The sequence below is a fragment of the Artibeus jamaicensis genome, unplaced genomic scaffold (assembly GCF_021234435.1).
Source record: "Artibeus jamaicensis isolate MK-2021 breed Jamaican fruit bat unplaced genomic scaffold, CSHL_Jam_final contig_415, whole genome shotgun sequence".
Lineage (NCBI taxonomy): Eukaryota > Metazoa > Chordata > Mammalia > Chiroptera > Phyllostomidae > Artibeus > Artibeus jamaicensis.
The window spans coordinates 34459190-34481833 of NW_026521823.1; the positions used below are offsets into that span (position 1 = coordinate 34459190).

The 22644-nt window shown below is 44.6% G+C and overlaps 1 protein-coding gene across 2 annotated transcripts in view; it reads left to right on the top strand.

The window, feature by feature from the left end:
- Nucleotides 1–22644, top strand: part of CLDN10 (claudin 10) — an 80355-nt gene that overhangs the window by 12409 nt on the left and 45302 nt on the right. Inside the window, exon 2 of one of the 2 annotated variants that reach the window (XM_053665645.1) lies at nucleotides 9671–10165. The exons of the other annotated variant lie outside the window; for it this stretch is intronic. Within the exon in view, the coding sequence (XP_053521620.1) occupies nucleotides 9671–10044 (374 nt within the window). The 3' untranslated portion in view covers nucleotides 10045–10165. Of the gene's footprint in view, nucleotides 1–9670; nucleotides 10166–22644 lie in introns of those variants that run through there. 2 annotated transcript variants of the gene reach the window in all.

A 22644-nucleotide genomic window follows, 5' to 3' on the forward strand; every position in this document is an offset into this window, starting at 1 on the left:
GCTGGGATGTTTTCAGGGTCCTAATTCCTTCCAGAACATGGGACTTCCATGAAAATTTGTGCACTGAAATAGTTACACAGGCAAAAATGCTGTCCTACTCCATACAGGGTATGTCGCTTTTTAAACACAAGCAAATATTTTGGGACCCAATTCCATTTCCCCTTCATAATAAAGTTTGAACCCTCAGCCCGCAAGTCCGGTGAAAGAAAAATGTTCTTTGGCAGAGACCCCCACTAGCTGATTTTCTTCTGCTAGTGGGACTTGGCCGTTCTCGCTACAGTTTGCTCTACGCTGCCCAGAGCCTGGAGCCACCGAAGTTGAACGCTCCCGTTTCCGGAGGCTTCCACGGCTCCTGAGCTCATCCCAGCTGCTTATACATCTGTGCTGTGGTTCCCAGGGCCTGTCCATTTTGGTTCCCAGGAAAGAGGCCTCGGTGACAGTCTCAGGCTGGCAGCGGCCTCATCATTATTAGAAACACACCCCCCTTCTCCTCCTGGGGACCAGTGGGACAAGCAGAGCCAAAGGCCTCCAAGGAAATGGTTATCTCGATTTCTCCTGCCTCCACTGGTTCTCACCCCCTCCCTGAAGCCTGGGACAGCCGTCCGGTGTCCTAGGGAATCGGCCTTCCTTACCCCAGGCAGTTCCCTTCCGGCATAAATCACTATCCGCCCTGTGCTTCAAACAGCCAGGGCTCCAAAAAGTGTGTGTCTAAATATAAAGATGCAGACAGAGGTACATCCCTGTACAGGTGTATGTGTACATATGCAAATACACTTATAATAAATTTTACTGATTAAAGAATTCACAGCACATAATTCACCAACACTAATAAAATGTGCAGTAGCCCCTATAAACCCCATCTGCTGGAGGTGGAGTTTTCTAATAATAAATAATATAATATAATAAACAATATAGTAATCAGCCGTTGGGAGCTGATTAAGGCCTTTATCTGAGAAAACCCCGGAGAGCCCTCTCGCTCTCTCTCCACCGTGCGGGGTCACGGCGCGAACTCTGCAGCCAGAACAGGCTCCTCCCCGGAACCCGGTCAGGCCGGCACCCTGATCTCAGACCCCGAGGGTCCAGAACAGGAAGAAACAAATTTCTGTTGTGTACGAGTCACTCAGTGCGTGAGACTCCATAACACAACTGACTAAGACCCCGCGGGCAGTGGGACCAGCCCTCGAATGCCACGTGTGTGATCACCATCCCTTCTGCGAGAATGTTCGCCCGCCTCCCCTCCTTACCCTTCCTGGCCACGCTCCAGCACTGCGGTTCTGCGGCCCCCACACACGGTGTGTCAGGGAAGACGAAGACCGGCCGCTTGGCCGGCACAGAGCCCAGATCGGGGCGCAGGGAGATCAATGGAAATTTCCTCAGTGTGATTCAGAGCAGCAGCACGCGCCCTACGTGACAATGTGTTTTTTGCTAAAGATAATTCCTTCTAAAGCTCCTGGAAATGCTCAGAGAAAAAAGTGGAGCTGTTGTATTGTGCCAGGGATTATTGCCTACAGCCCCTAATGGAAAAATATATTTAAAAAATTCTCTTCCTGCAGCCTACTGGCCAGGGACCACGGGATTCAGTCCAGACAAAACACACGGATACTAACCAGGGGGCAATGCGATTTCTGTTAGGCTTCCGTCCCACAGAATGTTCAATAGCTTTTCAAAGAGGCAAGAAAATGCTTCATGGTTATTTCTTCCTGAAGTTTTCGATTGGATTAAAACACCGATATACATTATATTGAAATTGTCCGGTGGCAAATTTTTAATGTTAAAAAAGTAAAATTCTAAACTTCTGGAGGACAAAAGCAGTGGCTTACTTATAATTTTCTTTATATGGCATAGTACTTACCTAGCTAAGTGCCTGCTACAAATAAGGACTCTGTAAATTCATTTGTTGGATGAATGAATTTGTTTATTCATGAATAAATTCTTTATTCATGAATGAACTTGTTTATTTGCTCATTACTTTTCTTCCTCTCCTTGCATTTTATCTGCCATTTTCTTTATTCTTTTGACTCAGTAATACTTTTCATATTATTTTCAATAAGAGAGCTGAATAAATCCATATTGACCTGACTTGAAAAGGGAAATGGAAACAGACAGAAAATCTTTAGAAAGCTGGACCAAAAATCTCCCAGTACGTTGCAGATTAACCCGGTGAAATGTTCCGGATGTTTTGGATGAAGGGATTTTATTCCAGACAGGTCACAGCCTCTTACTAACCTCAGCTCTGGCTGAAGGAAGATTCCTCTAATCCAAAACATCCTGCAATTTTAATTTAATTACAGAACAGCATGTTGTGCAATCAAGTTAGATTTCAGGATGACTTAGCAGAAAGTCTCTGGTTTGATAAGGAAAACAAATACTACCTAATGCAATAAAAGTAGCTGCTGGAGACCCAACAGTCAAGGACAAGTACAAAGAAGCCAGAAGGGGCTTTGACTTCATGCGACATTAAGAGCAGTAACACTGCGTGTCATTTGGAGTTAAACTTTAATTGCATGTCCTTGAAATGTAAAACTGCATTTGCTATCTGCCCACCAAGTAGATTATGTAACCATCTCTACTCTCTGTCCTGGCTTTCCAAAAAGCAACTTATTTTGAGGTTCTGCCCCCTTTTTCATGTCAATTATATCTGCTTGTTCTCCCCCCCCAAATCTTGCAACCCCTTTCCAACCTCGGTGCTTCTTCACTTCTTTGTTCTAAGGAAATCCAAGAGGCAGAAGTAAAGCCACTGCTCAAGGACACCTGATTATGCATCCACCCACCCATCCATCCATCCCATCTATCCATCCATCTAACAAATATTTATTAAGTGTCTTCTGTGTACAAAGCATTTTGCTTGGTCTGTGGGGGGAAGATCAAAGAAAACCAAGTTATTGCTTCTATTCTTCCAAAGAAATTTAAATTAGAAGACAATTTGCAGCAGAAGAGGGCCTAGGAGAAAGATAGAGCTCATACACACACGTGAAGGACGCGCAGCGGTCCTGCCTCACCGTAAATAGAATGCATGCTAAGCCAGCGTTCCATCACGTTCCCCCACAAAACCACTCCCTTTTACAGCCTTGTGTGTGTGTTATCATGGTCCCACAACGACTCCTCTGTCTTCCAGTATTGTACCTGTCATGTGTCCACCTCTATTGTTGTCATGTATGCATTTGCCTGTTTCTTGAGGACGACTGTGCCTTAAACCTGGAAGGTGAGAGCAGATCTGATTTCCAGTCCCCTTCACACCTCAGAGATCACTTGTTTCCAGCAGAAATAGGTACTCAAGCAACGTCTGTTGAGTTAGAGTAAATTCCATAGGCCCACAAACCTGTAATATCTGTTTCCAATGAAACAACCATCTTCTGTACTGCAGGGTTAGGTTTGGGAGGAGGGGATCCCCTTTGTTTAAGAAGCCAGGTGTGGATCTCAGGAAGAACCACAGTGAAGGCTCCTGGCGCTCTGTGCTTTCACATTCTTGATAACTGGCAGGAGAGTCTTGGTTGTCTGTCTGACCTTGCACTTGATGGATCGCATGCTGAAACAGGAGATTTCCTACAGTGGGACTGTTTTGTTCCACGCTCTAGTCTCCTACACTAGCTTCAGACACTTTGCAGGTGGAAATGACCTGGGTTCCCCCCAGTTACTAGACATCACGTTTCAGTCCTCAGTTTCCCCAGGGGATGCCTCTAGCCCAGCATTTGAATGGTTTACAAATAAGGACTCCTTCCAAACAGAAAAGGCAGCTCAGATTTGTGGGTATGGTCTCTGACCCTTTTCCCTCTGAATGACCCCACAGAAGCTCAAACTCCCAAACTGAACAAGCTCTTCAGGGGGGTATCCACAGAGATGTCCCATCTCACAAGTGTCTGATGGAAATGGGTTGGCATGTGAGTCATCCACTGTCAGAAAAACTGCTGCGTCACAGGTACAGGTCCTTGTGGGCAGCAGCAACAGTAAATGGCCATTTCTCACACCCAGGAGGTTTTGACAGTCTAGGTTGTCTGAATGAGTGACTGCTGATCTCAGGTAGGAATCTCACTCATTCGTCTGGGGATGTGTTGGGGGTTGCTGATCTCAGGTGGGATTGGCTAGAATGACTGGACTCTGCTCTCCCTGCCCGGCTCTTCAAACCTGTAGGCCAAGCACAGCCGTATTCTTTTCATGGCAAAAATGGAGCAGACGCCTCATCACACAGCAGCGTTGCAAGCCTCTGCTTGGAGCCTGTGTTCCGAAGCCCCATCGGCCAAAGCAAGTCATTCACAGAGCCACACCCAGAGTCATGGGATAGAGAAACAGACTCATTTTGATGGGAGGAACTACAAGGTCAGGTGACAAAGGGCTTCATTATAAGAAGTGAAGAATTGGAGCATCAGTGCAATAATGACTGAGTTGAAAACTGTAAAAAAGAAAAACCTGTGAGATAATCATGGCAAGCTGCCTAGATTGAGTATATAAACATTGTGAAGTTCTTGGGTGCAGTGATTATGGGAGTATGCTTTTAAAAGTCCTTATGTTTGAGATATGTTCTATTATAGGGATATGCTCTATCGCCACGAGCTGGGATTATCTGCACCGCTGTGAACAGGAATCACTTGTCTGCTATTGGTTCTCTACAAGTTCACTTCCATTGTAACAGACTTGTAACATACCCCATGAAAGACAACAGGTGTTTGCCTCTATAGGGTAAAACAGGCCAGCAAAGGCTCGTAATCCGGCATCCACCTCGAAGTGAAATATTTATGGATAAAATAATTTTTATATTTGGGACTTACTTCCAAATAATTCAGCATGGATGGGAGTAGGGGTGAGGAGTGGAGGTGAGGTGGGATAATAAGAAGCTAGGAAACTGACACAGCTGAACAAACTGGCCGAGAATTTACAACCAGAAACAGAAGGTCACCTGGGTGTACAAAGCCCTGGCTGCTTAGCAACAGGCGAACTGGCCTAGACCTTGCCCCGAGGTGGCCTTTCCACCCCTGGTCATGCGGTATAGACCCTCCCAATCTTTCCTCCCTAGAGATGAGTTCTAGGCCTCAGTTGTATTTCAGCTTCAGGCCCAGACAAGTGATGCCAGGACCAGCTGCACTGACTAATGACCCCCTGGTGCTGACCAATCAGTAAAGACCACACCCCTGAGAGCTCGCACCTGGAGAAGTGATGCAAATTCTATTGAGATCCTCCCAGAAACTCCCAGCCTGTAAAAACCCTGTCTCCTCCTCCTTCCCTCTCTCCCTCTGTCTCTCTCAAATCAATTTAAAAAGAAATATACATTTGAAATCATTATAATGGCAAATTTTATGTGATATATATTTTACCACAATAAAAACATTAGTAACATCAATTTAAAAAAAAAGATTTACACGCCATGACCAAATGGGATTCATGTCAGGAATTGCCAGGTTGGTTTAACATCAGAAAATCAATTAATGTAATAAATCAGGTCAATAGGATGAAAACAAAAGCACATGATCATCCCAGTCACTGCAAGAAAAAGCATTGGACAAACCCAAGTCCATGGACCTCAGATGGAGCAGCTCTGCTCTAAAAGCTCTCTCAACAGAAGGAGATGACAGACAATGATGAAGAAAGATGCTATGGCCAGAGGATGGATGGCCCTCAGGGGTTCCTGCTGGAAAAAATGTTTTCTTGCACCTACCGGGAAAAGAAAGTCTTCTAGAGTCTGCCTTAGTCATGCACAATGGCAGCATGAAGACCATATGCAAGATCTAAGCAGAGTGTACAGTATAAAACCTTAAAGGGTAGAAAGGAAGTGTGTCCATTCGCTGCTGTTGGCATTGTGACCAGCGAAGTGGCTGATGAGGTGTGTTTTTCTTTCTGGTTTTTTTGGTACTATCACCAAAGAGGCTTTGACTGACTGGCTGTGGGACCTACACTTAGACCTACACTAGCTGTGTGATCATAGGCAGGTTATGTAACCTGTCGTCTCAGGATGACTCAGTTGCATTTAATCTCTAAAATTAGGGTTTAACACCCAGAGATTTTGAGAGGATGATACCTGTGAAGAGGTTCACTCAGCGCCAGGGCCAGGGAAATATCTGTCATCTGTGTAGACCATAGGTTTGTCTTGGGGCTACTGTGTTTGCACTTAGTTAGACAGGTGCTCGGCGACAGAACTTCATCATACCAAGTCAGAGGGCCGACTATTTTTGTTTAAGGGCTAGATTTCTTGCTTGAATAACCTTGAAAACTGAAGAAAATTGGAACTTGATTCAGTTCTCCTAACTGCTGTGATTAATGCCATATCATTAAATCTGTGTCAGTGACTTCAAAAACTACCTAAAGATAAAATGATTAGTCCAGGATACAAACACAAAAGCTTCCTTAGGCAGAATTACCAAGAGAGAAAGCCGCATGGGCTATAATAGAGAGAAGGGGGGCCTGTGTTTGGGGGCTGCCCTTTCAAAAAGCAGTTACCCTCAAAAGGTGTCAAAAGCACCCCCTAGCCAAACAAACACATCGCAAGAGCTTCAGGTCCCAAAAGCAGTTTACCATTGCTGATTAACTGAACAGTGATGAGTTAGGTAGTTGTCTTTTCTATTCCCGAACCATAGATTGAGGTTGTCTTTCTCTTTCCAGCCGATAAATACATTGCAAGAACCTAACTGCTAAAAGCTTTGAACTGCAGCCTCCCAGAATATTTACGAGTTACTTATCTTTCCCCTATTTCTGTTTGCTTCCAGATCTTTTCAATTTCTTTCTTTTTTTCTTATTCTAGCTAAACTCAACTGCTCTTGAGAGAAAAGTGGTTCTTGACCATCATTTTCATGATTTTCATCTTTATTTCTGAGCACTTAATGCTTCCGTGTGTTGTGGCCTACAAGATGATTTCTCTGCCCAGCAACCACCAGACCCTGATTCACCCCCATCTTAATAAATGATAATGAATGAACGAATGAATGAATGAATGATAAAAGGTAGCTTGCCACCCCTCTTGCCCACAACTGTGGTCTGCCTGGCTTGGCCTTTTTGTCAGCCTTTCCCCTCCCCTCATGTGGATGCTTGGCGTCTGCTCCCCCCTAGTGGTGGTTTTCAGTACGGCACAGGGGTCACATGAGGTTTCACAGAGGCCAGCAAAAAAAAACCCCAAAAAAACTGTGAGGGGAGGGAGTCCTGAGGTCCGATCATGATGGGCGGGGCACTCTTGGAATCTCACAGAATGAGCAGCTTGGCCGCAACTTCAGGAGTTGCTCCTTCACAGAGAATTCAAGGTCACTGGCCAAGCCCTGATCTGGCGCAAGGCGCTATGCAGCTGGAGCCTAAGTAGCTTCCTGTACTTGGGCTTGAGGAAATGTGTCTGATCAACCGGGGTTAAGTGCATATGATAACAGGCATCAGGCAGAGCAGAGGAATGGGTAACGCGCTTCCTAATGAACAGCAGCCATCCTGTATTCAGTTCTGTGTGCCAAGCATGTGTCTTTACTTATCACGTCTAATCCTAATACAAGCCTGGAAGGTGTTGGGGTCCGCATCTTACAGATGAGGAGACAAACCTACAAAACCTAAGTAACTTGCTCAAGGTCATACAGTTCTTCAGAGACAGATGCAGAATCTGAGCCCAGGCCAGAGGGACAGCGCAGCCTGTCACAGCTCCTCCCATGTCCCTTGTGGGACCCAGAAGGATTGAATCCCCGATGGAGTCCCTCCAGTGACCCCCAGTTCCTTTGCTCCCTATCATACATTGAGTCCAATACTTCCTTCTCCGGGGCTGCCCCGAGACAGAGCCCCACATGTGGCAGGGGACACCCTTGCCGCTTTCTGTAGGAAGCTTCCCCCTGCTGTCAACTTCCAGAGGTGGGTCCAGCACCCACCTCTGTAAGGATTGTGAGGGCTACTAATGAGAGAAGCAGGGAGCATCTTAACATTCAGGTCAACATCTTCCTCTGTTCTGCCTTCCTCCCTCTCTCTTCTCCTGTTTAGCATGCAGATTCCTGGGCTCCATCTTCAAAGATTTTGATTTACAGAATTACAAGCAGGGCCTGGGGATTTGCATTTTTAACATTATATGTATTTATTTTTAGAGAGGGGGGCAGGGAGGTAGAAAGAGAGGAGAGAAACATGGATGTGAGAGAGAAACATCGATCAGTTGCCTCTTGCACATGCCCTACGGGAAACTGAATCCACAACTCAAGCATGTGCCCTGACTGGGGATTGAACCAGCAACCTTTGCTTTTGCAGAATGATGCCCAACTGACTAGGCCACACTGGTCAGGCCAGAATTTGCATTTTTAACAAACGACGTATAAAACTTCTGATACAGGTGGTCCTTGGAACACACTTTGAGAAGCGTTCGACAGGCCCACATGTTGAACTTGCGTGGGTCCCTGGTCAAAAGTATAAATCAGGGCTCACACTATATGTTTAAATGTTTAAAAGTTATAAGTCAAGCTAAGACTCATAACCCAAGCAGGGGCCTCGACCCCAGTGCTTCTCCAACCTCTCAACATGAGTAGGAGCCGCCGGGGTCGGAGGATGTTGAGCCAGCAGGTCTGGAGCAGAGCCTGAGATGCTGCCTCCTTAACGGCCAGCACTGCAGGCCTCCCAGCCACACAACAGTGAGGCTCAAAGGCAGCACAGGCCAAGTTATTCTGCAAAAGGCCAGGGAGTGAGTCCGTAAGCATTGCCGGGCATATGGTCTCCCCGCAACTCCTTAGCCCGGCTGGTGTCTCAGGAAGCAGCCCGAGACAACACGTCAGTGACTGAGCATGGCTGCACTCCCATAAACCCTCAGTTATGGGACAGAAATCACAATTTCACGTAATTTCCCGGAGACACCAAATATTCTTATTTTGAATGTTTCTACCATTGTCCAAACTATTCTGAGCTTCACAGGCCACACAGAAAGAGACACGGGACTGGATTTGGCCTGAGAACCAAATCTTTAAAAGATAAGGATGTCCAACATCACCCCCCCCAAATAATAAACCGTAAGTAGCAATAATGCTCTAATAGCATCCAATACCCTTTCAGCATTTGAATTTCTGATTGGCTCATAAAGTCAGATTCACTATCATTCTTTTTTTTAAGATTTTATTTATTCATTTTTACAGAGAGGGGAGAGAAGGAGAAAAATATCAATGTGTGGTTGCCTCTTACATGGTCCCCACGGGGGAGCTGGCCTGCAACCCAGGCACGTGCCCTGACTGGGAATCAAACCTGCGACCCTTTGGTTTGCAGCCCATACTCAATCCACTGAGCTACACCGGCCAGGGCTGGACTCATTATCATTCTTAAACACAAAATTCCTGTCTAATCTGTCCTTGTACTTGCTTCCCCTGACCTCACAGCATCTGCGTGGTGTGCCCAATAAATGTGCTCATACTACATTTAACCAGTAGATGGCACTAATAATCATGACTTCTGCTACCTCCACTTGGCATTTACACAAGAGAAAAAACATCCTTTGAATGCAGTTCGCAGTTACAGGTGAATACATGAACACACAAATTGAAAACAGCCTGTTTTCTCTGTGCGATATGCATAAAACCTCAATAGATTCCAGTTCTGAGGGAAATTATTAATTTCAAACCAATGTCACCTTGTTTTAAGTGAAGAGCCTGAACAGCCCACGCTCTGGATGGAGGTTTACCTCTTCTGTGTCAACATCTCCAGTCTCAACGATTAAGGCCACTCATGTCTTTATGTTCTTTGGCTTAAGCAGTAAAGCAGATGGACTCTATTTGCACAGCGGATCTACGTGGGAGGCCACCACCCCACAGGTGCTGTCTGACTGCAGGACCTGTGCGCACACCCGAAGCAAGGTTTCCTTCCCAACCCCCCTCGGGCACGTTCTGCAGAACGTGGAATCCAGACGTGGGATTCGGGCGGAGTCTTCGAGGCCGAGCCCCTCAGCTGACGCAGACATGGGATCTCGTTAGGAAAGGACACGGCAGCCTCACGGTTTTCCGTACACATTTGCCACCTGTTTGCCGGCGACCTCCCCTTCTTCTCCCTCCCCCACCATACAACAAGAATAAACTATTAAAAATGTCTGGCCCTGGCTGCTGTGGCTCAGTGGATGGAGCATGGGCCTGAGAACCAGAGGACTACAGTTCGATTCCCAGTCAGGGCACGTGCCTGGGTTGCAGGCCAGTTCCCAGCAGGGGGATGCAGGAGAGGCAACCATACATTGATGTTTCTCTCCCTCTCTTCTTCCCTTCCCCTCTAAAGATAAATAAATAAAATATTTAAAAAAAACTAACTCGAAAAAAAATGTCTGATGACTGAATAATAATTAATCTTTTGTATCAAAGTCACAAAACCCAAATTGTGCATTTAAGCCCCTTTCTGTCCTATGAGTATTGTCAGTAAGCACTTACTGGGTGCTGTTGTGGCCAAGTAAGATTTTCTTTCTCTCTTGCTCAACTGGGTCTTTTCATTCAGCTGGCGTTTTGTCTTTCTCTAGAAAGAAATGAGATGCTTTAGGAAACCGGCCTGTATTAAATTTCCAATGAGCTGCATGTGGGGGTCTGTCCAGCTGATGACAATAATTCCGAGCGCGGTTCGTTATCCTCTCTTCCTGTGTTCAAAGGAACGCCATACTGGAACATCCCTTCTTGTTTTAAAATCAAATCCTCCATCCAGAGCAGGCCCCAACCTTGGCTCTTGGAAGTTGGTTCCCACCAGCTTTACCCCATGAACACCGTCCCCGTAGTAAATAGATCTTCTCCCTGACCTTCCCAGACATTCTGGAACCTTTGGGCTCTTCCTTCTTCTCTGGTGCCACTCCCCATCCTGTCGGATACAGCCACTGCTCTGTCATTTTGGGGGCCTGCCCGCCTTGCTCCCTCCTCTCAGCCTCCCCTACCGAATCTTCCACCTCAGAAGCTGCTGACCTCATGGGGCAGTTATATCACCCAAAGAACAGAAGTGAACAGTCATACCTGAGGCTTTGTACTCACTCCCCACAGTACCTTCCAGGTGTGTTCTGTAAACCATTCGTAAGTGAGGGATGATTCATAGTCAAATGAAGAAGCAATTGCTTAACCAGTGGAAACATCTTTCTTTACTGCAGGACTTTTCAGAGACTTTGATTTCCTGATAGACACTGTGAGTCCTTTAGGATAAGGCACCTGTGTAGCGTATTTTCCCAATGGATTTGACGAGAGAACACCCTCCCCTGTTTGGTTAGCTTGGGCTGTTGTAACAAAATCCTGTGGGCAGGTGGCTTAAACAGCAGACACTTATTCCCCACAATTCTGGACGCCGAGGAGTCCCCAGTCTGTCTGCTGGCCATTGTGGTTCTCGGGCAGGACTCACTTCGTGGCTGGTGGACAACCACTCTGTGCCGTGTCTTCACCTGGCAGAGAGAGGAAGCAGGTCTCACCTAAACCTGACTCCCTCCCGAAGGTGCCATCTCCGGGTCCATCACACTGGGGGTTAGGGCTTCAACTTAATGGGCTTCGAGGGGACAAAAGCCTTCAGCTCATAGCAGCCTCGTCTCGTCGCCTTGTTGGTAGTGAGTGGTAGGCACTACGCCTTGAACACACTCCGTACTCCAGGCTCTGTCGTCCAATGGCCCGGCCCAACTTGGCCCGCCTCTTCACCGTGGGGGTCTGCACCAGTTTCTGCCTCCGATAAAACAGGGAGATGGTCAAATGGTTGTTACCGACCCGTCAGAGGGTTGTCATGGAGATTAAATAGTCGATACACAGCAAGACTGTGCAACACAGAGTAAGCCCTCAAAAAAAAGTTGGCTATATTTGTGAAATGACAATGAATTGTATAATTGAACAATTTATTTTATCAATAAACGTATTGATAATTAGTAACACTCGTAAAAAGACAATATCCAGTTTCTGGTCAGGTGAAACATTGAATCTTACCATCGGGTCAGGTAAGATTGAATACTTCACCTAATCTTACCACACCTCTGTCTGAGACTGGAGGCTCCCCGAGGGCAGTGTGGCACCGAGGCACACAGATGCCACAAACGTGTGCTGGGGATCTGAAGTCGTGCGGCTGGGTTTAAGGGAAAAGGAGCCACTGACCTCAGTGCCCAGAGGCTGTGCCAACCATCACAGGCCACGCAGGAAACAATGTGATTCTGTAAAGGACAGGCCAGTCCCACAACGAGGGAGGCGGGCCTTCCTGTCACCCTGTGCTCCAAGCAGACACATTAGTACTCAAGGTAAATAATATCACCATTCTCGTCCTCTTTAAACATGCATAGTTATTATACGTCCGCATCTACCTTACCCAGTAATCTCAGAACACAAACTCCCTTGGGACTGCAAGGGTGCACGGGGTCCCTTTACGAAACCAGGCGAGGGATTAGTGCCAGCCAGGAAATCCGAGTGTTTAAAACCAGTCCAGCACTTTTGCAGCCAAAGCGTAAGTAGCCAAACATTTTTCTTTCAAAGGAAAGAAGGATACTGAATAAATATTAGGTGGGGAAATTCTGGGAGAAAATCAAAGAAGAGGAGGGAAGTCTTAAGAAAATTAAAATGAGGTTGAACTCCCATTAAAATGATATTGAACTTGAAAATATTCAAAAACCACACAAAGAGAGAAAGGGAATACAAGTTGAGTTAAAAAAGCCAATCAAGAGAAAAAAAATTCATGAGCCATTAGCTTCTGGACATAATCAACCCAGAACACAGCTTCTTTGTTAGACATCCTTAAGAGCTCTCAGAGAGGCTCTTCCTGAGACATGATCTCCAAGGTCAAAGCCGTGGTCTGGGGCGAGTATTTCTTTGGAACTCGCAACCCAGCTCTCACCTCCCAGCATCATTAGCATGCCTCCCTCCACCCCAGTCCGCAGTGCCAAACTCCAGATCCTTACTTTAGATATTGCTCGAGTAGAATCAGAGTACAAAATGTTCAGAAGAGAGTGTACGCTGCCAGTACAAGTACGTATACAATATGTGTAGGAGTGATCCGTTTTTTCCCTAAAAAATTAAGTGTACTAAAATACCATAAAATGTACCACCTGTACCAGTTTTTGTGTTTTTTTCTAACTGTGGTTAAAAAAAAAAAGCACATACAATTTACTACCTTAGCCTTATTTTACTACTTTATTTCAAGGGCACGGTCAGTAGTGATTAGTGCACTTGCACTTCTGCCCAAGCGATCTCCAGGGTTCTTTTCAGTTTACAATATTGAAACTCTAGATTCGACACTAGAGCTTCCCCTTCACCTCCCCCCAGCCCTTGGAAATGCCACTAACTTTCCATCTCGGCGCATTTGACTAACTCTAGGTACCTCATATAAGTGGAATTGTACAGAATTTGTGTTTTTGAGGCTTGTTTTACTTTTGCATAATGCACCCAAGGTTCATCTGTGCCATGGCAGGCGTCCCAGTTTCCTTCCCCTTTAAGGCTGAGTAATATTCCACCGCATGCACTACATTTTGTTTATCCACTCATCTGTCAGTGGACCAGGAGATACATTTTAAAGGGTCTATGAGAATATGTGCTGTCATGTTTAGAAGGGCTTCCCAAGTCATGGTCAGCAGCAATTGTTAAGCACCTTTCTGTGCCTCCATCGGGATCTGAGTGGTGGAGGTTGCAGCCTTGCGGTCAGACAGACTCAGAGGGATGCTGATGTAGACCTAGCCCGTCCTGCCCTCTGCTGGTGGAGGCGGCGCGGTTACGGGAGGCCTGAAAGTCAGGGCGGGGAAAACGGCCAAGGGACAGCGAATGGAATCCACAGCTGGAGCCGTCATTGCATATGCATATCGGAAGGCGCTGATGAAGCAGGTCTAAAACCTAGGAAAGGAATGTAACATTAGTAAAAAGATCCCCTACACCAAACATCCCTTTAGCAATCTAGCAGTCATTCACTGTATTTGACTGCCTACTATGTGCCAGGCACTGTGCTAGGATCTACACGTGCATCAGTGAGTGAGGCAATGGGTGCTGTTGAAGAATGAGGGGTTAGAGGAGGGCTCAGGAGGGAGCAGCCAGAGATCTGAGCCCCAAAATGGCTCCAAGGAGTCACCACGCAGTGATCGAGGAGAGTGTGCCCTGAAGAAGGAACAGTAAATTCTAGACCCTAACGTGGGGCCTGATGTGGTGAACTCCAGGCCAGTGTGGCTGCTGTATAGTGAGGGAGGGAGGGAGAAGTGGAAGAACATGGGGTCCAGTCCGTTTGTAGCTTGTAGCCAAGTAGGAAAAGGTGCTTAGTTACTGTGTGGAGGAAGGAAGAGAAGGGTACCTGTGGCAAGTGGAGGAAGTATGCACAGAGAGAAGCTGTTTGTTCTGCAACAGGAGGTATTGCTGTGGATGTGGTGAAGGATAAGTGATGATCCATGAGCAGCGGAGCTGGATGGAGAGTGGGCTGGGACAAGCCTGGGAAAGAAATGCCGTAACAAGCTAAGGACAGCATCTGAACTTATCCAGCTAATGACTGGGAACCATCAATGGTTTGCCTTAGAGGAGTGATCCTATTTGTTGTTTCAAAAATGAACTTGTAGCTAGCATGGGTGGGAGTGGGAGAGAAACACCCTTCTGCCAAGAAATCAGAGGTCCTGAGCTAGGCAAAGGAATAAGACAAGATAGAGAGGAGGTGGTATGTGAGGGAGATACTATCAAGGGCAGACTTACCCTGTCTTCTTGATGGATTCATCTTTTATCTTCATGAAATGACTCTAATCATCTCTAGTAATTCCTATTGTCCTAAAGTTCTGTCTGAAATCAATGGAGCTCCCCTAGACTTCTTATGTCAGTGCTGCATGAATATCTTTTCCATACTTATACTTTTAAACTGTGTATTTATAAAATGCATTTCTCATAAATAGCATATAATTGGATCTTGACTTTTTAAAAATCCATTCAAATAGTCTCTGCTCTTCATTGAAATGTTTGGTTCACTTACATTTAAAATAAGCACTGATATAATTGGGTTTAAGTGTACATATTTCTTCAATTTTTTTTCTATTTTATCAGGGCTTTTTTGTTCCTCCTTTCTTTTCTTTTCTTTTCTTTTTCTTGTTTATTTTTTTTGTGAATTGAATAAATTTTTGTGTTTCATTCTATGACCTCTATTGACTTTTTTAGCTATTCCTCTTGATAAAAAAAAAAAGTTGTTCTAGGGATTACACATGTACTTTTATCACTGTCTATGTCAAATTTTTATCACCTAATATAAGAACTTTATCATAGTGCTTCATTTACCACGCCCCCAATCCTTTGTGCTATAGTATTTTACTTCTGCACATGTTATAAAGGACAAATTTACAGGCTAATCATTAGATTTCACAGGCAAGGAAAAAAGAAGAGTCGGGCTCAATTCTTAGGTTCCTAACTTGGAAATATCATCTGCAATTCATCTAGAATAAAAAAAAAGAGCTTTAAAAATCATTAATCTAGGAGTACACATGAGGTCATAATTACCATCATACTCCAAATCTCAATGTTCTTTCTGTTCTCCCACCTGCCTGATACCAGGAAGTCTGGCCTTTAGGAATGTCCCTCCCCTCACATGTCTGAGAAGCCCTGGGGGGCAGTCGTGTGAATCTGTGAATCAGCCAGTCACTCTTGCCCTAGCAATTTGCCCCAGTGCTCACAGTGTGGAGCAGCCTCGGAGCACATTTTAAGTGAAGGGGATACAAACTCTTTCAGTGCGTTACGCTCAGTGAAAGGGGCCTCTTACCAAAGATGCCCTGTTTCTGGAGTCTGGACACAATCATGGACGATTCAAAGGGTGGGAGGTAAAACTCAGAGTCTCAACGGGTTCCCTGGGTTCACCCAAGCATACTGGCTTCTCGTGGGCTGTGCCTTGCAGTGGGAATGAATGTGTTGAGATACTTCTGTACAGGTCAGAAGAAATAGACTCACAGATGAAACTTGTTTGGGGCCTGTATTCTGCATATTTCTCCACTGGAGATACTCAGTACGCAGCTAAAGATGTTGCTCTCAGGAGAGAAGTCAGAACTGAATGTGTAGATTTGCATAGAGGCCATGGAATGTTCCCCAAAGGAGAGAATATAAAGGAAGAAAAATAGAGGGCCAAAGATAAACCCTAGGAAGTAGCCTACATCGGGGGTTAAGAGGCAGTCATACGAATACAGACACAGGATACTGAAACATTTATATAAGGAAAGGAAAGAATGGTGTTAAAAAAAAAAAAGGAGTGGCTATGGTTGCTACCTGGTGTTACCAAAAAAATGCACATCTTCAAATATGTCCTGGATTTGGAAGTTAGGAAATAGTGTGAAGTGGAGAGAGAGTCTAGAAAACCGGTAAAGTAGGCAAAGATAGTTACCGAAGTATGGCAAGTAAGGGAGAGAGAAATTGCCAGGAACGGGAGTTCTGGTTTCCGGTTTGCATGTAAGGAGCTTGGAAAGTCGCCACTCTGTCCCACTAGGAAGTAAAAACCTGAACAGACTGAAAAATCCACAACTCGTCTTGGATCCATAAGCGACGGGAAGCCACCAGGCAAATTCTGTGTCCTCCAAGTCTGGAGAGTGGACAGGGAGCCCTGGGCTGTGGGAGCCGACTCATGAGTGGAAGCCACCTCGGGAACCAGTGTCCAGGTAGGAAAACCACAGCTGTCGCCAGCAGTGTGGACAAGCTGAGAGATGGGCTTCAGGGGGACCCAGTCCTAACACGGCCCCAGCACACTGAGAGCTTTACTTCCAGGCACCTGACCAAGTTCCCATAGTAGAAATATTGGGAAAAAAAAAAAAAAAAACCCTGCATGTTCCCAGTAAGGAGAGGGGGGAAGGAACCATTTTTGAGATCTACCAGAGCAGTCTGTTCTTAGCAAGGCCTGTGCTCAGGGGCCTCACCTGCTGGGTATTGTCAGGAGGGGGAATAGAATTGAGAACTAGAGTAATGAGTCTTTTTGTTAAGATGTGGAAGACTGTATGTGACATATTTATAGACAGGAAAGGAGGAACATTCTCGTCTCTCTGCCTCCATATTTGATTCTCCCACAAACTCTCTGCAAGAGACACTCATCGCATTCACCAAAATACGGTGTGACCTTTACACACTCTTTAAAAGCATCGGTTCGTGGATTCATAGAAATCACCATTGAATACTATTAGAGTGAAATTTTCTACTGATTTCAAGGAACTAAAAATCTAAAATCAACAGGTCTTCTGGTTCGACTTGCCTGGAAGTGTAGCAGCACACAGGTTACAGACACACAGTTCACTCACTGTGCCCCTGCAGAGTCACAGGCCAGGAATTTGTCGCCTGTGAGGTCTCGGTTGTTGATGGACTCAATTCCTTCTGTGCAGTTATTAGCGCTCGTGGGTATAAATGCCGCGGTCTTTGAAAATAGATTCTGTTTCTAAACCCAGGCCCAAAGTCTCTTTGTGGCTTACCAGAAGAACATTTTTGGCTTCCCAAGAGAAGCCGAGAGGGCTACTGGCAGCAGGAGAAGCAAGTACCATCAAAAAGCCCTCCTCTATTTCTCAGATGACAGCCACAACAGATCCAATGCACGACCAGGGTGAGCATAGCAGGTGTTTGCACAGTGAGGTGGACCCAGCAAAACAATAAAATGATGAAAGGGTGGCCTCTGTCCTTCTCCCAAGTCCCTCCTGCGGTATCTACCACCCCTTTTCAAACTCACAAGGCATGGGGATGTCTTCTTCAGAAGAGTCTGGCAGCTCCCCAAAGATGAGGGAAAACACAAGGTGGCACGTCCTCCTCGAAGGCCCAGGCTTCCGGAAGGGAAGGTGCCCCCCACGGGTGCTTCTCTCTCCCTTCCCATCTTTCTGGTGCCCTCTCTTGTGTTCATCCTTTTTCTGAAACTTCAGCTCTTACATCCCGTCCACTGCCTCTGTCTCCAGGGGAAGTTCTGCCTTCTCCTTTTCCCATGTGCCTGCAGCCGCCCGAGTCTCAAGCTTCAGCCCCATCCTGGCAATGGCCCTTCTCTGCTCAGTAAGGGGAGAGATGCCCTGGTCCTGCCAGTGAGGATAAGGATCAGTGAACCAAGTCCAGTTCATCCACCCCAGCAACACAAGCTGGTTTCTCTATGAGTCTATCCAGAAACAGGAATACTTTGCCAAAGCAAACACTTTTTTTTTTTTTGAGGCAAAGACGCATGGTTGTCTGATCAGTTGGTCCACCAACACACATTTCTCTGCCACCCCGGCTGACAGGCATTGACGCAGCCGCGTGGTCATGCTCTGTCCCAGATCCACCGTGTGTCTTTACACGCCAGCAGCACGGAACACTCAGCCACTCGGTGGTTGGGGTCCACATGTTCAAATTGAGTGGGTGTAAATGCTTCAGCCAATTTCTGCCACTTTGTCCAATGTAGGAGGCTCCATTTCTGTGAGAGCTACATCTCCAAAGATTTCCTTCAATTTCAGTGGTAATCTTCAGACCTTTGCATTTCCCAAACTACAGGAGCATCGAGCTCAAACATGAGAAGACTAATTCCTCCAGAACTATCAGCCACAAACTTCCTCTACTTTTGTAAGACACCTTCCTCTTTGAATGAGGGAGCTGGGGGGCCACAGGTTGGCCTCAGGCTCCTGGATAGCTGGAAAAGCTATCAATAAGGTCTTTTGGAATTATTTTGACCTACTTTTGGCTTATGATTCAATACAAGTACACAAAATTGTGCTCCTGTTTTATTTTAATTTTTTTAAGTTAGTTTATTTTTATAGCACCATGATACAATTTTTACACATGACAGAATCCAAACAAGTCCACAGAGTGTACTTGGTTGATAATTCTCTTACATTTTTTGAACTTGTAATAGTTTCCCTTGCATTTTTTAACGGCATTTATTTGTTGAAGAGATGAAGGCACTTGCCAAGTGGAATATTGCCACATTCTGGATTGTTCTGCCATTCACATAAAGTGCACAACCCACTCAAAACAAGTTTTTGTATACCTTGTGCTGTAGAGAGCTATTTCATTTTTTCCCATATGTATATCCAGTCACCCCAATAGCATTAAGCATGTATTGAAAGATTTGCTGTTTAAAAATGTATCTATCTATCTCTCTGGACTCTTTCTGGGTTCTGAGCCCAAACTTCAAAATTCAAACCCAACTTCCAGGTAGTTATGAAGATACATTGGTCAATGTAGGAAAGTAGATTATATTTTGTTGGCTACATTTACAACTTTTAAATATTTAAACACATGAAATGGAGACTTCCATTTGTGTTCTTGCCATAGGTCCTACATAAGGTCAGACCAGGACTGATGATATATTGTTTTATTTCAGTGTTCTTGAATTTCACTTAATAATATTTTAAGACTCCCTGTATAAAGATTTTGAACATCTCTCTTAAAATTCATTTTTAGTTATTTGATTCTTTAATTCTATTTTTTAAATGGAAAGATTCATTTTTAAACTATTGGCCATATTTACATAAAAATTCAATTAATTTTTTATGTTGACTTTGGAACCAACAACCTTGCTAAATTCTTCTTATTAATAACTTCTCTGTAGCATCTTCTGGACTTTCTATATGAAATCTATAAACAAGAATAATTCCATTTCTTCCCAGTTTGAAAGTGAATTTGATCAATTCATTAGTTGGTGGAAATTTAGGTTGTTTCCACCATTTGGCTATTGTGAATAATGCTGCTAAGGAGCATCTGTAACCCTTCCCCCACCTGCTCATTTACTCCACAGCAGGCATCAGGACCTTTCGTATTAGTCAGGGAAGGCTAGGTTATGCTGCAGTAACAAGTGCAACAAACTCTGAGTAACTTAATAAAATTACGGTTTACTTTTAATCATGCAAAGTCCAGTGTGGGTGCCATGCTTATGTATAGCTTTCTCCCAAACAATCAGGCAGCTATCTGGGCTTCTTTCATCTTGGGACTCTCCTGTCACATAGCTCTTCATTTCTGAATGGCAGAGAAAATTGAGAGTGTGGACCAGGAAGTATGTTCAAAGGCCCGACTGAAAGTAAAATGCATCACTTCCTCTTGTATTTCATGAGCCACGTTTCAAGCACCTTCACTCACTCACAAGCTAAGGGACTAGGACATGTAGTTTAACTGTGCACCCATGAAGGAGAGCCAGAAACCAGGGGACATGCTACAAGCTGTAAACATGTTCTCCTCCTTAGTTTTCTCATAGGCCCATGGTTAATGGAAGCCACTGTCCATTAACTTGATGTAATAAAGTTTGTCCACCAGCTAGTAGTAAGCTACTTTCATCTGGTTATTGTTAGAGAAGCTGTCTCCCAGAGCCTTCCACCTCCAGTGGTAAGGCAGTTGACTAACTCTTCTGAAGTCCACAATGAGCAGAGTACAGGGGAAAGAATTTGTATCTGCATAACTGGAATCTATAGTCAAGTGCTTACCCGAAGGCATCTTTATATGTCTGGCAACACTGCTTGTTCAATAAATGGCCTATTGAGTAGCAAAAAAATAAATAAAAGAACATTTATGTACAGGCTTTTATATGAATACATTTTCAGTTCTCTTGGGTATGTTCCTAAGAAGGGAACTCCTGGGTCATAAAGTAATTCCATGTTTAACTTGTTGAGGACCTGCCAGGCTGTTTTGCACAGTGCTTGCATCATTTTACATTCTAACCAGCAATGGATAGGTTTCTAATTTCTCCGTATCCTTGTCAACACTTGTTATTTTCCATTATTTATTAAAGCCATCTTTGGTGAATATAAAACTGTGTCTCAGTGTGGTTTTGATTTGCATTTTCCTAATGATTAATGATGTTGAGCATCATTTCATGCATTTATTGGTCATTTATATCTCTTCTTTGGAGAAATATCTATTAAAATTCTTGCACATTTCTAAATTAGGTTATCTGTCTTTTTATTGTTGAGTTATAAGAGCCTTTTATATTCTGGGTACTAGACCTTTACCAGATTTGAAAATGTTTTCTCTGATCCTGTGGGTCGTCTGCTGATCTAAAGTGACATACATGAACAAGAAGTAAACCTTTATTGTTGAAAGCCACTGAATCTAGGGGTGTTGCCGACGGCAGAATAACTTAGTGACAATTGGCCAGACAACTTGCATCTGGTTTTGTGCATCTACACTACCCTGGAACCCCTTTACATTTGTCCCACTGAACAGAATTGAGGGCAAGATCTGAGGCACAGAATTCTTCTAAATCAGCTTTCAACCACTCCCCCTGTTTTTAGCTCCTCTTTTGTCTCCTTCTTCCAAAGATGCCTGGGGCCTTCCAACTGTGTTAGCTCTACAGTTTCATTTAGGTTGCTTCTTGGCTTTCCTCACTGCCAACTCAGGACTCAACCTTCCCAGTCACGTTAGGCAACTTACCGTTGTGAACCTTATTTCCAGAGTCCAAAATTTTATATTCCTGTTTTATTAGCCCCCTCATTGCTCTTGATGGTTTTATGTAATAATTTTTTTTTAATCTGACTACTCTCTTTTTCTATCAGGAGGAAACAAATGTCTGTCCTTTCACCCAGAAAGCTACCTTCCCTCTTTAAAGTTCTGATCTTAAAAAAAAATGTCTGTGGACTCTGTGGTCAAGGGGTACCACTCTGTGGCCCTGTACATTCAATTCTGTGTCTCCAAAGGCACATTCTCACCCTCTGTCAGGTCCAGCCATTCACTCTGAGAGGAATGTGGCATTTGGAGGAGGAAGTTTTCGTTCATCAACCTTTCTGGTTGCATTGGATGCGCACTGTCAGTGGGCAACCTGGAGAATTAAACGCCATGATTGGGCGTAACGATCTGAATGTGTGTTTGGGGGCTACATGAAGTTCTTACTTATGTACTTTGCTCGAAACCTTATTTCCACTGTGTGACTTTTTCTGTGTACCGCCTCCCTGTGAGAATGAATCATCTATTTCATTGGTGTCAAATATTTCTTAGTTTTCACATGCAGTACAACCAAAAAGGATACCAACTAAAGCACACCCAGAGATCAGTGAGTGATCCAACCACCTGCCAAAAGTTAAACTCAAATCAGGCATCCATGACAAGTAAGAGCAAATAAAACTAAATGCAATGATTTTTCTTCTCCCAAAGGACTGAGAGCCAAACTGAGTGAGGCCAACTAATTGAGAGAGCATGTCCCCCGCCCGTCCTCAGCGGTCAGGCGTGGGGCTCGTGGCAGAAGAAACAAGTGCCACACCAGAGCAACGCCCGTCAGTGATATTTGACTGAATTAAAAGGGCCATTTTATTAAGTGGGGAGTTAGCAAGGACAAATCAAATTCATTCAATAAGTCGATAAAACTAAGTTAAAGAGAGGAATCAGCTACATTGTTAAGACACCACACCAGCTGCTCTCTGGGGCTCGGACACAGCACGAACTGTCTACAGAAAATTAGAACAGGTGCCCACACGCATGGCTGACCGATGGCCAAGCGGGGACATATTATTTCTTTTGAAAACAAAGCTGGAAACAAAGTTTTTTCTGTTTTTTTTTTTTTAATGTAGAACTGGTTGGGTAAGTGAAATATTACCACCCACACTGATTTTGTTCCTAATATTGTTGTGGAAGTATGATCAGAAGGATGCATGCTGTTACCTATAAATTTCTAAATTGAAAAACAAAGTCCTCAAAATATTCAGGAGAAGTAAATTCAACAGACACTATGAAAATCTCTGCTGGCTTTGCTCTTGAATTTATTCCGTCAATCAGTGAGTTAGGGGCTCTTTCTTTTCCCACGACTGGGAATGTTTTCATCAGATCCCATGAAATATTTCATTGGCAAGTGAGATTTCCAACTCATTGAAGTGAGTAAACACGCTTCTTTCTAAAGAAT